The sequence below is a fragment of the Dipodomys merriami genome, unplaced genomic scaffold, assembly GCF_024711535.1.
Source record: "Dipodomys merriami isolate MVZ:Mamm:240054 unplaced genomic scaffold, mDipMer1.0.p SCAF_163, whole genome shotgun sequence".
Taxonomy (NCBI): Eukaryota; Metazoa; Chordata; class Mammalia; order Rodentia; family Heteromyidae; genus Dipodomys; species Dipodomys merriami.
Genome location: NW_027202971.1, coordinates 972,567 through 985,102, shown reverse-complemented (window position 1 = coordinate 985,102; position 12,536 = coordinate 972,567). Strand labels below are relative to the sequence as shown.

The 12,536-nt window shown below is 69.9% G+C and overlaps 1 protein-coding gene across 3 annotated transcripts in view; it reads left to right on the top strand.

The window, feature by feature from the left end:
- Positions 1 to 12,536, top strand: part of Ncor2 (nuclear receptor corepressor 2) — a 103,928-nt gene that overhangs the window by 82,671 nt on the left and 8,721 nt on the right. For 2 of the 3 annotated variants that reach the window (XM_070024877.1, XM_070024878.1), the window contains exons 22-38: positions 2,514 to 2,634; positions 2,922 to 3,090; positions 4,953 to 5,114; positions 5,676 to 5,815; positions 6,069 to 6,171; positions 6,319 to 6,423; positions 6,602 to 6,705; positions 7,688 to 7,838; positions 7,997 to 8,137; positions 8,430 to 8,516; positions 8,695 to 8,963; positions 9,332 to 9,680; positions 10,418 to 10,630; positions 10,911 to 11,162; positions 11,493 to 11,639; positions 11,726 to 11,833; positions 11,920 to 12,088. In XM_070024877.1, coding sequence (XP_069880978.1) covers positions 2,514 to 2,634; positions 2,922 to 3,090; positions 4,953 to 5,114; positions 5,676 to 5,815; positions 6,069 to 6,171; positions 6,319 to 6,423; positions 6,602 to 6,705; positions 7,688 to 7,838; positions 7,997 to 8,137; positions 8,430 to 8,516; positions 8,695 to 8,963; positions 9,332 to 9,680; positions 10,418 to 10,630; positions 10,911 to 11,162; positions 11,493 to 11,639; positions 11,726 to 11,833; positions 11,920 to 12,088 — 2,790 coding nt within the window. Of the gene's footprint in view, positions 1 to 2,513; positions 2,635 to 2,921; positions 3,091 to 4,952; positions 5,115 to 5,675; positions 5,816 to 6,068; positions 6,172 to 6,318; positions 6,424 to 6,601; positions 6,706 to 7,687; positions 7,839 to 7,996; positions 8,138 to 8,429; positions 8,517 to 8,694; positions 8,964 to 9,331; positions 9,681 to 10,417; positions 10,631 to 10,910; positions 11,163 to 11,492; positions 11,640 to 11,725; positions 11,834 to 11,919; positions 12,098 to 12,536 lie in introns of all 3 variants that reach the window. The other variant, XM_070024876.1, reaches the window with a different exon arrangement.

The window sequence follows — 12,536 nt, the reverse complement described above, 5'->3', positions numbered from 1 at the left end:
GGGCACCCGGGCGCCCCGCTGCGGGCACAGGGCGCCCTCGGCTCCCTCAGCCCCTGTGGCGTGTACACCTGGAGCCACACAGGCTCCCCCTCCACCCGTGTCTCAGAGGCTCCTCACCCCTCCTGGCCCCGTGTCCCTGTCTTGGCCACCTCCACAGACGCTGATCTAAAGATGGCCCCACGCACAGGATGCAAGGTTAGGGCCTGTGTGGGGCCTGGCTTCTCTCTGTGCAGGAAGTTCAGGTGCAAAGGCCCAGGGGTGCACCTGCTTGTGCAGCTCTTCAAGAGGGCTCTGTAGGCCCTCCAGGCCACAGGGGACGGGCATGCCTGTCCTTGGGATTGCCGCTGCTTTGTGTCCCCAGCAAGGTGGCTGACAGGTACGGGTTGAGAACGGGGGTGGGGGGGCGCTTGCCAGGCGAGGGCTCAAGTGCTTGAGGCCTGGTGCCACCAGCTTTATAGGGTGGCAGCAGGCTTCCTGGGCCAGGTGACCGACGGGGCTCCAATGAGGTGCCCTTCTCCAAACGCGAGAGCCCGCCCCAGTCCAGAAAGCAAGCTCTCCCTCCGAGGTGGGGCCTCCCTGGCACCCAGGCCCTGCTCTAGCCAGGCCGGCCATCACCACTCTGGTGGTTTTTTTTTTTTTTTTTTTTTTTTTTGTCGGTCATGGGGCCTGAACTCTGGGCCTGGGCGCTGTCCCTCAGCTCTTCAGCTCAAGGCTAGCACTCTACCACTTGAGCTACAGCGCCACTTCCGGTTTTCTGGTGGTTTATTGGAGGTAGGAGTCTCACGGTCTCTCCTGCCTGGGCTGGCTTTGAACCGCGATCCTCAGATCTCAGCCTCCTGAGTAGCTAGGATTACAGGCGTGAGCCACCAGCGCCCGGCCACTCTGGTGGTTTGACCGTACGGCGGGCCGTTCCTCTGAGTCTCTGTGGACACGGGGACCAGGTGAGCGGCTCTGACCCAGGCCGCCGCCGCTCCTCGGGCTGTGGGGATGGGGTTCTGATCCACACCTTCCTCAGCCCTCCGGGCACCCTGTGTGCCCCTCTGGCTCCAGCCTGGGCCCAGCACCCCACTTCTGCTGGCTGAGCAGACCCGCTCTGAGCAGAGTCCTCTGGGCCGCCGCCCCGCCCGCGGGGCCTGTCTGTCCTCAGCCCCCAGGCTGGGGCTGGGGACACCTGGCTGGTCACCTACTCTCAGGGCCTGCCCTGCCCTCCCAGGAAAGAGGCTGGACATAGGCCAGCCTGCTGACCACTTCCTGTTTGGCAGCCGCCACCCCTCCCTCTGCCAGCCATGACCACACAGAGCCGGCACGGGGGACACCGGCAGGACGCGCCAGAGCCCACCTGCTCACCCCCGTGCCTCCGTGCCACGTGCCACCGTGGCGGTGCTGGGGAGGCTTGCTCCCCTCCGGCCTGCACAGACCTTCCCGGGTCCTGACTTCCACAGAAGCACATGGCAGTCTCTTTCTCCTGAAAGAATGGATTGGAAGGCTGGGAGGTGGCGTGGGCTGCAGAGCAGTGCCCGCTCCGCCCGTCCTGGCCTGCGGTGGCAGCTCGTGCCTCCTCTGTCCCCTGGATGTGGTTTCCTGCAGACGCCTGGCACCCGGGCTGTGGCCCCTCCCCGGCGTGTGCACGCGTGTGTGTACATGTGTACATGTGTACATGTATTTGGGTTTCCCAGTGTCGGGCTGAGGTGGGCAGAGGGCAGGTTTGCCCTAGGTCAAGGCACCTAGGCAGGAGGTGGGAGTGGGGGGGCACCAGCAGAGTGGGCTAGGGCAGCTGTGGCGGCCAGGCCTCCACCTGCGGCCTGCTGATCCACACGGAGCTGTGCCCGGGCACCCTCTGGGGCCCGCTCAGGCCGTGAGGTCCTTTAGCCCTGCTCTATCCCCAGGCAGAGCCCCTGGCTGGGTCTACAGGCACCCTAGCGAGGCCCGCCCCTCGGCCTGTGCTGGGCGCTCTGGAGGCAGCTGCTCTGGTGTCTTGGAAGCCTCTAGAGGCTTCCTGAAGGAAGCAGCCACCTGCGGGCAGGTCGGGAGCCCACGGGCCCCGGTGGCTGGCGGCTAAGCAGAGGCTGGAGGTCCACTTGAGGCCGTATGCCCTGCGCTTCTCCCCGCACGGGGCTGCCCGGGGAGCAGAGCTCGCTCCCGGCCCTGCCCGGCTCTGCCCGGGACCCAGCCGACCCCTCTGGCTTGGCAACAGATCAGCCCCATGATGGTCCATTAATGTGGCTGAGGTTTGGCCCTCCTGCGGCCCCCTCTCCTGAGATGCGCCCGGCGGGGCTGTCTCGGGCTGTGGACCGTGGCGGTGCCTCTGGCTGCCCAGGCGTGCGTGGACCGGGGGGCTCAGCCCTGTATGAGCCAGTCAGGACCGCTGGCTGTGGCTGAATTTCTGGAAGGTTCTACCATCCAGGGCTTGAGGCAGGAGGCCAGGGGTGTAGACAGCCCTCTTCTCCAGGAGAGTCCATGGGGAGCTGTGGCTGCCCCGAGCCCCACCCTGCCTGACCCTCATTTCCCCTCAGGCTGCTGTCCCCAAGACCCAGCCTCCTCACCCCGGCAGGCGACCCCAGGGCCAACGTGTCACCCCAGAAGCCGCTGGACCTGAAACAGCTGAAGCAGCGTGCGGCCGCCATCCCCCCAATCGTGAGTGTGCTGTGACTGAGGCTCCTCTGGGCCCAGCCCTCCCCCCGACCTCCCCCCAACCTCCCCCCTGACCTCGCCTGGCAAAGGACGCTGCCCTCCACCGGCTCTCCTGACCCCAGTGGGGCTGCTGGAAGCCCCCTGGCCAGGAGGGGGCCCTGGAACCCCCCCCCCGCCCGGCGGTGCTGCTACCGTAGAGATCCCAGGCTGGGCCCCGGGCACATGGCGGCCACCGACTGTTCCCTCCAGCGCCCGAACCACTGCTTGTTCACTGCCTGTGCTCCTCACAGGTCACCAAGGCCCACGAGACCTCCCGGGAGGACTCGGCACCCCCAAAGCCGGCTCCGCCCGCCCCTCCGCCCCCACCACACCTGCAGCCAGAGAGCGACTCGTCCCTAGCAGCCAGCAGCAGCCCTCGGGGCAAGAGCAGGAGCCCCGCGCCCCCCACCGACAAGGAAGGTGCGTGGCGAGGCCGCGGGCTCTCACCCTCACGCTGCTCCCCAGGGAGAGCGCCCGGCGCAGGCCCCACTTCGTCTGCTTGTGGGAACGTGGCTTTCCTCGAGGGCGGAAGCCCTGGCTCCCTCTTGCCGCATGCTCAGGCCCACGCGTGACCTGGGGGGCAGGAGTGGATGCTGTCCCCAACCCGAGCAGGGTCGGCCTCCCCCCCCCCCCCCCCAGCTCCCCGCTCACCCTGCGGCGGGAAGCGGAGCCGGCTCCCAGGTGGGCGGGTGACGGAACCCGGCCGCCACAGAGAACGGCTGAGGACCTCTGCCCCGGCGTCTGGTGAACACCCGGGTGGCGAGGATGTTGGAGTCTGGGCAGAGCTGGTGTGGAAGTGGGGAAGGGCGTCAGGGTGGCAGGAACAGCACATGTAAAGGCCCTGGGGCGGGAACATGTGGGGGAACGTGTGGGCATCGGAGGAAGCTGCCAGGGGCTAGCTACAGCTGCAGAAAGAGAAGAGGTCTGAGGGAGCTGGAGAAACAGCCCGTGAGGGCTGGCGGCCACCTCAGACCCGCTCACGGGAATGCGTCGGACTGGGGAGTCATAGATTCAGCCCGGGCCGGGGCGGAGGCCAGGGTGGGCGCCGGTTCCCGCAGCCTGGACTCCAGCTGTCTGTAGAGGTGAACAGGGCAGAGGAGAAGGGGCCTTACCGCAGGGCCAGGCGTGTGGTGACTGGCGGGGCACAGTGCGGGGGCTTGCGGCTGGGGAAGCTGCTCCCTGTTGGGACTGGACAGCTACAGCGCTGAGCAGGGGCCAGAGGCCCTGGCCGGCTCACAGGACCGGGGAGCGGGAGCGGCCCCACCGGTTCCTAGACGCACAGCCCTGGGGCCGCTCCGCGCCCGGAATGACCTTCTGGCCTCAGGAAGCAGCCTCCCCCTCCCCCTGCGCACAGCTGTGGGCCTGGCCCGTTCCTTGGCTCCCCCGGGCCCGGCCGGAGGAACAAGCTGTCTCTCCGGCCTCCGCCACCTGCCTGGCCTGGCCCCAGGTTTCCACCCAGCCCCGGCCGAGAGCCTGGCCAGCCAAGGCGGCGGCGCACATGGGGCTGGGGCGGTAGCCGGACCTTCCTGCTCCTCGGGGCCTGGTGAGGACGGGGGTCCGCACGCGCCAGGCCCCGCTGCCGCAGGCAGCGCCGAGCCCCGGGAGCAGGCATGGCCAGGCTAGTTGACCTTAGCACCCTGCTGCCGTCCTCAGGGTCTCCCACAGGGTTGGTGCTGGCCGCACACCCGCCCCACTCCCCAGACCTGAGCCATGAAGGTCACGCGCTGCTTCGCTTGTGGGCCGTGGGGCACACACAGCCATGAAGGGGCGCGGGAGCCCGCCTCCCTCCGCCCGCCGGGGCCGCCTCGCTCACAGGGGCCTAGAAGGAGCTGGAGGCTGCAGGAGAACGTCCGGCCCCCATGCAGCCCGTGGCCACGTGGCCTGCGCTGGCTGCAGCCACAGGTCGCCTGGCCTCAGCCCGGCTCCACTGCACGGCGAGCCTGGTGGGCTCGGCAGGTGGTCCCGGGCGATAGTGGGCACCAGGGGCCTTGGACCGGCCGTGTGCAGTAACTGAGGCGCTGGCCTCAGACAGAGAACTCGTAAAGCGAATGGAGGTCATTCCTGGGCGCTGGTCTGTGTCCTCTGCAGGGACCCCGTGGCCAGAGAACCCTCCGCCCTGCCCACCCCACGCTCAGCAGGCGTCCCGGGATCCTGCAGCGGGCAGGGGCTTCCTGGAGGGCACAGCCATTGGAGGCCCCACCAAGTCTCCCCTTCTGCCGTCAGCTCTGCAGGCGGAGCAGGCTGGCCCTGCCCTGACCGCACCCACCCCTGTCCCTCCCCAGAGAAGCCTGCATTCTTCCCGGCCTTCCCCGCCGAGGGCCCGAAGCTGCCCACCGAGCCCCCGCGCTGGACGTCGGGCCTGCCCTTCCCCATGCCGCCTCGTGAGGTGATCAGAGCCTCTCCGCACGCCGCTGACCCCTCTGCCTTCTCCTATGCACCTCCTGGTGAGCCGCCGAGGGGGGGAGGGGGGAGAGGAGCTCCTCTGCGCGCCCCAGCTGCCCCTCACCCCGCCCCTGCCACCCCTCACCCCAACCCCGGCCACCCCTCACCCCGCCCCTGCCACCCCTTACCCCAACCCCGGCCACCCCTCACCCCGCCCCTGCCACCCCTCACCCCAACCCCGGCCACCCCTCACCCCGCCCCTGCCACCCCTTACCCCAACCCCGGCCACCCCTCACCCCGCCCCTGCCACCCCTCACCCCGCCCCTGCCACCCCTCACCCTACCACCGCTCGCCCCCCTCACCCCGCCCCGGCCACCCCTCACCCTACCACCGCTCGCCCCCCTCACCCTGCCCCGGCCACCCCTCACCCCGCCCCAGCCACCCCTCACCCCGCCCCTGCCACCCTCACCCCCCCCCCAGCCACCCCTCACCCTACCCAGGCCGCTCGCCCCCCTCACCCCGCCCCGGCCGCCCGCCTCCGGAGGCTCAGGGCCCGAGGAAGGCAGCGTGGGACCGCCTGTGCGCTGCGCCATCGTGCGCTCAGGCCTCCATGTGCCCCCCAGGTCACGCGCTGCCCCTGGGCCTCCATGACAGTGCCAGGCCCGTGCTGCCACGTGCCCCCGCTATCTCCAACCCGCCACCCCTCATCTCCTCCACCAAGCACCCCAGCATTCTCGAGCGGCAGATGGGCGCCATCTCCCAGGTGAGGCCCCACCCCGGCCCGGCTGCCAGCTGCCTGCGAGGCGGAGGCAGCGTCTCACTCCGGGCGCGGTGTCCCCGGGGCACACGGGCCCGCTCGCTGCTGCCCCCCTCCTCTCCCCTCCCCTCCCAGAACCTTCTGTGCCACCACGCGCACGGCTAAGGGGATGGGGATCGGGGGAAGCGTTGGCCTGCCCGGGTCGCACAGCTGACCCCAGGGCCTTGGCTCCGGTGACCCCCACACCTCTGCCCTGCAGGGAATGTCGGTCCAGCTCCACGTCCCGTACTCTGAGCACGCCAAGGCCCCAGTGGGTCCCGTCACCGTGGGGCTGCCCGCCACCATGGACCCCAAGAAGCTGGGTGAGGACAGCCGCATCCCCTGGGGGGGTGCGGGGGGGGGTTAGCCCCTGGGCTCGGGGGAGGACATGAGCCCTCATCCCGGCAGGCCCGGCCTGCCCGGGTGGGGAGGGCACAGACGCCCTCGCTCACCCCTCCTGTGGCCCTCAGCACCTTTCAGCAGCGTGAAGCAAGAGCAGCTGTCCCCACGAGGCCAGGCCGGCCCCCCCGAAAGTCTTGGAGTGCCCACGGCTCAGGAGACGTCTGTGCTGAGAGGTGAGGTCCCGCGGCTGCGGGCCCCGGGCTGCCTCCTGCCCCTAGTCCCCAGCGCCACCAGCCGCACGGAGCGGTGGAGTGGCTGGGTGCCATCTCCCTATAAAGAGGGGGCGCCCATCTCCCCACATGGACAGGGCAGGAGCGGCGGGGGCTCTGAGCCCGGTCTCGTGTCTTCCAGGGACAGCCCTGGGCTCAGCTCCTGGCGGGAGCATCAGCAAAGGCCTCCCTGGGCCGCGGGCGCCCGCAGACAGCCCCGGCTCCTACCGCGGCTCCATCACCCACGTAGGTGTCTGGGCCCCCCCGGAGGTGCAGGGCGGTGGGGGGGTGCTGGGCACGCTGAGGAGGGATGAGGTGGGAGGATCTGCAAGCAACCAGCACCTGCTTGTGCGCTAGCATCTCAGGAGACAGATGTATGCAGAGGGACTGTTTCTCAGACTAGCCTAGACCCCAAAAAAAGGCTCTTCAGGCAGGAGAGGTGACACGTGGCCTTGGCAGAAGAGAGCAGGAGGGTTCTGGGCCGAGACTGGGAGGTGCGAAGGCAGAGATGCAGGGTGGTTCCTGGCGCATGTGGGCACGGGTGAGCCCAGACGTGCGGAGCGCGTGTTGGAGGGTGGGTGCGTGTGTGCGCCGCTCACACGGCGAGGTGGAATGGAGAATGGAGGGGTACCCGTGACCTAGGTAACCCAGGTACTGGGCAGACTTAGCCAGGAGGAGGGAGGAGTCTGCCCCGCCTCCCCAGGGCGGATCTTACACTGCACAGCCTCAACCCCCCCCCCCCGCCCCCCCAGGCACCTCTGGGTCTCCTGGTGTCCCGGGGCAGCCAGGTGTGGTGTGGAAGTCCCGCTGCGCTCAGGCCCCAGCTCTCCGTGGACCTGGGTGGGAGGCCAGGCACAGCACGGCCCTCTGTGCCCAGCCCAACTGAGCTTCACCCCACGGCTCCCCCGCCGCGCGCTGCAGGCTGCCGCTTGCTGGTCGTGTCAGTAGGACCCACGACCCCAGGGTCGAGGCCAGCACTGCCCCTCACTAACTAGGTGACTGGGAGATGTCAGCAAACTGCGCTGTGCCTCAGTTTCCCCTTGTGAAGTAGGCATGATGCTAGCACCCGTCTCTAGGTGATTCCTAGGACTGTCTGGCTCACAGAACACGGTGACAGCAGGAAGTGGGGCTGGGTGACCGGCCATGCTGTCCAGTGAGGGGCAGGGACTTGAGGTGGGTGAGGCCCTGCCGCCGGCCCTGGCGCTCACCCCTGCTGCTGCCCCTGCAGGGCACCCCGGCCGACGTTCTGTACAAAGGGACCATCACCCGGATCATCGGGGAGGACAGCCCGAGCCGGCTGGACCGGGCCCGCGAGGACACCCCAATCAAGGGCCACGTCATCTACGAGGGCAAGAAGGGCCACGTCCTGTCTTACGAGGGTGAGTGCCGGGCGGGGCATGGGGCCACCTGGCTGTGCTGTCCCCCTGGAATTGGGCGTAGCAGGCCTGGCCACCCTGGGAATGCCCCCCTCCCCCCTCCCCCGTCACTCCCATCCTCTGGTCCCTTGGGCTCCCGTCACCCGCCGTCTGGTTACCAGGTAGCCTATCTGGGGCCCAGTGCTCCAAGGAGGAGGGCAGGAGCGGCTCGAACCCGCCGCACGAGACGGCGGGCCCCAAGCGCACCTACGACATGATGGAGGGCCGTGCGAGCAGGGCGGTCTCCTCCGCCAGCATCGAGGGTGCGTCCGCCCCACCCCGCCCTGCCCACCCTGGGGACCGCAGCCCCGCCCTGCCCGCCTCGCCCCGCCCGCCCCGTCCTGGGGACCACCGCCCCGCCCGCCCCTGGGGCCTTCCCTGGAAGGGGGGCGGTGTCAGCTCCTGGAGGAGGCAGGGGCCCGTGTGACCCCACTTTACGGCTGGCTCTCCTGAGGCTCAGTCTTATCTGTGGGTGCGACGTGAGGTTCAGAGCGTGGGGCCTTGTGTGGGTGTCTGTGTCCACCTCTGTGCGGTGACCCCTGCCCCCGCCCCCAGGACTCATGGGCCGCGCCATCCCCTCTGAGCGGCACAGCCCGCACCATCTCAAGGAGCAGCACCACATCCGAGGCTCCATCACGCAAGGTACCCGCCGGCCGCGGCGCCCGGGCGGGCGCGGGGCGTGTGGAAGGACCCCGCGCAGGGCCGTGGAGGACGGGCGTGCCAACCAGGGGTGGCGTTCGGGATCCGCGGAGTGCCTGGCCCGCCCTGGTGCGGGGCCGCCGGGCGGGAGGGGTGCAGGCTGAGGTGCGTGTCCCCGCAGGGACCCCGCGCGCGTACGTGGAGGCGCAGGAGGATTACCTGCGGCGCGAGGCCAAGCTCCTGAAGCGCGAGGGCACACCTCCCCCGCGGGACCTGCCCGAGTCCTACAAGCCCCTGGGGGCCCTGAAGCTGAAGCCCAGCCACGAGGGCCTGGTGGCCACCGTGAAGGAAGCGGGCCGGTCCATCCACGAGATCCCCCGCGAGGAGCTGCGGCGCACGCCCGAGCTGCCCCTGGCTCCGCGGCCGCTGAAGGAGGGCTCCATCACGCAGGTGAGGCGCAGCGGAGCCTGAGACCGAGTCCGCGTGGGGCAGACTGATTCCAGACTGTTCTTTGGAAAACCTCGGGCCTCCCGCCGCTCATGGTGCTGAGTAGAGGTCACCAGCGGCACAGCATTTGCATCGGTGCTGCGTCCAGAGCTCGGTTACACTGCAAGCAGCACCGAGACAGGCCGAGGCCAGACGCCACAGCCTGGGGCCGGGGCCACGGAGGGGCGGTCCGGCACCCATGTCGGGAGATGCCACCGCCAGGGCCTGGCCTGGCTGCCTCTGCCCTGTGTGTGTGTGTGCGGGGAAACGTGGCAGAGGTCGTGGGCTGGGCTCAGCTTGTGTCACGGCCGGCGCCCACTGTTCCCCCACAGGGAACCCCACTCAAGTATGATACCAGCACCTCCTCCGTGGGCTCCAAGAAGCACGACGTGCGCTCCATCATCGGCAGCCCCGGCCGCACCTTCCCGGCCGCGCACCCGCTCGATGTCATGGCCGACGCCCGGGCGCTGGAGCGCGCCTGCTTCGAGGAGAGCCTCAAGAGCCGCCCGGGGGCCGCTGCCAGCACCGGGGGCCCCCTCGCCCGCGGGGCACCTGTGCCCGAGCTGGGCAAGCCACGCCAGAGCCCACTGACCTACGAGGATCATGCAGCGCCCTTCGCCAGCCACCTGCCACGTGGCTCACCTGTGACCACGAGGGAGCCCACCCCTCGCCTGCAGGAGGGTGAGTGGGCCGCAGGGGCCGCGGGCGCTCGCCGGGCCCCGCCGTACCCCTTGCCAGCTCCCCACGCCCGCCGCCCCACACGCAGGGAAGTCCTCCCCCGCCCCCCACGGGCTTCCCGCACCTGTCAGCCCGCCGTCCTCCTCCTCCACCACATTCTGCTCGCTCTGCACCAGCGGCGTGCAGGCGGCTCCCGCTCACTCCCGCGCCCCACGCGGACCCCGCAGCCGCGTGCAGGCGGCTCCCGCTCGCTCCCGCGCCCCACGCGGACCCCACAGCGGACCCCACAGCCGCGTGCAGGCAGCTCCCGCTCGCTCCCGCGCCCCACGCGGACCCCGCAGCCTGCGACCCTGTCCTGTTCCCGTCACGTCCTGTGACAGTGGCCTCTCCCCTCAGTCTGCCACCTTGCAGCCTCGTGTACTATCCCTTTGCCTTAGCGTCAGCGGGCCAGGCTTGGGGTCCTTTTCTCTTCTTTGGGGTGACCCCATCTCTTCGAGCAGCAGTGGGCATAAATGCTACGTAAATATTTACCACTGGTGTGGGGCATGAACTTTGAGCAAATAAACAGGTGAACAGGTGGATCTTTCCGGAAGGGACTGGCTTGAATGAGTAAGCGGGAGCTGGGAAGGAGAGGGCACCCTGGGACTTCCAAGGCTCGCAGAGACCCAGCAATCCTCAGCGCCCCCCGGGCTGCCAGAGCGCAGGGCTGAGCCTCCCTGACACCGTGCCTGTCCCCACAGGCAGCCTCTTGTCCAGCAAGGCGGCCCCGGACCGGAAGCTGCCGTCCGCGCCTCGCGAGCTCACCAAATCCCCGCACAGCACGGTGCCGGAGCACCACCCCCACCCCATCTCCCCGTACGAGCACCTGCTCCGCGGCGTGGACCTGTACCGCGGTCACCTCCCCCTGGCCTTCGACCCCACCTCCATCCCCCGTGGGATCCCCCTGGATGCCGGTGAGTTGGGAGCCGGGGCGGGGGGCCGGTGCCCTGCGCTGCCCGGCCGCCTCTCTGGCCCACGTGTCTGGTCTGTGTCTGTGGTGAACGGCTGGATGTGGTCAGGCAGAGCTGCAGGCTTGCCGTGTTGGAAGCCCTGCTGGGGGGGGGCGCGTGTGCAGCAAATCTACGTCAGCTTCTGGACTTTGGATTCCATTTGGGGGAAGCGGTGGGGCACAGTGGGGTCTGGAGCCGGCGGAGGCAGCGTGGGCCTGCCTGACCTTTGCTCCCCCTCCAACAGCCGCTGCCTATTACCTGCCCCGGCACCTGGCCCCCAACCCCACGTACCCCCACCTGTACCCGCCGTACCTCATCCGCGGCTACCCCGACAGCGCGGCGCTGGAGAACCGCCAGACCATCATCAACGACTACATCACCTCGCAGCAGATGCACCACAACGCCGCGTCCGCCATGGCCCAGCGGGCCGACGCGCTGCGTGGGCTGTCACCCCGCGAGTCCTCGCTGGCCCTCAACTACGCCACGGGTCCGCGAGGTGGGTGGGCGGGCACGTGGGCCGTGGGGTGGCTGAAGGCAGGGCGGCGCGCAAGCCGTGGTTCTCCTGACGCGGCGGCGCGCGGGCTCAGTGCTCAGACAGCCTGGCAGAGCACCATCCGGAGAGCGGAGGAATAGCCGGTGCTGGCCAGGGTCCAAAGCAACTGAAGTCACAGCATTGCTGGCTCTCGGGGATGCGGGGCCTGTCCGTCAGCATGGGGTGCCAGCCACAGGAAGCACCCCGAAAGCCGTGCGGGGGGGGCAGGGAGAGCTCAGGGAGGGCACTGGCAGAAAGGGAGCACTGGTTCCAACCGCTTCTGACTCCCCACAGGCATCATCGACCTGTCCCAAGTGCCACACCTGCCCGTGCTGGTGCCGCCCGCAGGCACCCCCGCCGCCACCATCGACCGCCTCGCCTACCTCCCCACAGCACCACAGCCCTTCAGCAGCCGCCACAGCAGCTCCCCGCTCTCCCCGGGTACCACGCCCGCTCCCCCCCACACCCCCCGCAGGCGAGATCCCTACCCCAGACCCATGGCTGAGTCTCCGCTTTGCCTTTCCCAGGAGGCCCCACCCACCTGAGCAAGTCCACGGCCTCGGCGGAGCGGGAGCGGGAGAAGTCCATCCTCACGTCCAGCACGACGGTGGAGCACGCACCCATCTGGAGGCCCGGTGGGCAGCGGAGGCTCCCCCCCCCCCCGGCCTGGTCCACGGGGCCCGCACCCCGGGCCTCCGCTGACTCCCCTTCCCGTCGTCAGGTACTGAGCAGAGCGGCGGCGGCGGCCGGCCCGCCACCCACGCCCACCAGCACTCACCCATCTCCCCGCGGACCCAGGACGCCCTGCAGCAGAGGCCCAGCGTGCTGCACAACACCAGCATGAAGGGCATCGTCACGCCCGTGGAGCCCAGCACGCCCACGGTCCTGAGGTGGGCCAGGTTGGCACGAGGCCGCACGGGCGGGGAGGGCCGGGAGGGCACGGCGGGCAGGTGAGTAGGCAGGTGGGTGCACGGCGGCCGGCGCGGCGGGAGGGCGGCAGAGACAGGGAAGAGCAGCCCAGGGGCGGGTGGAGGATGGTTCGGCCGGGCGGGCGGGCGGGAGGGTGGACAGAGGGGGAGAGGAGAGATAGACCGTGGGTGCGAGAGGCAGGTGGCTGGGTGACAGGTGGGCGTGGATGAGTGGGCGCGGGAGCCGGGGGGCCACAGAGGTGGAGCTGGCCGGGAAGCCGAACCCCTCTCCCGGGTTGTGTGGCTCCGCCCGCATCCTGAGAGGTCCCTTCCCCCTCGAGCTGCACCTCGCAGGGACAGGCTGGGCGTCTCCTGGCGGCAGTCTCTCCCCTGGCCCGCCCTACTCAGCGCTGTGTTCCCACGGCTGGAA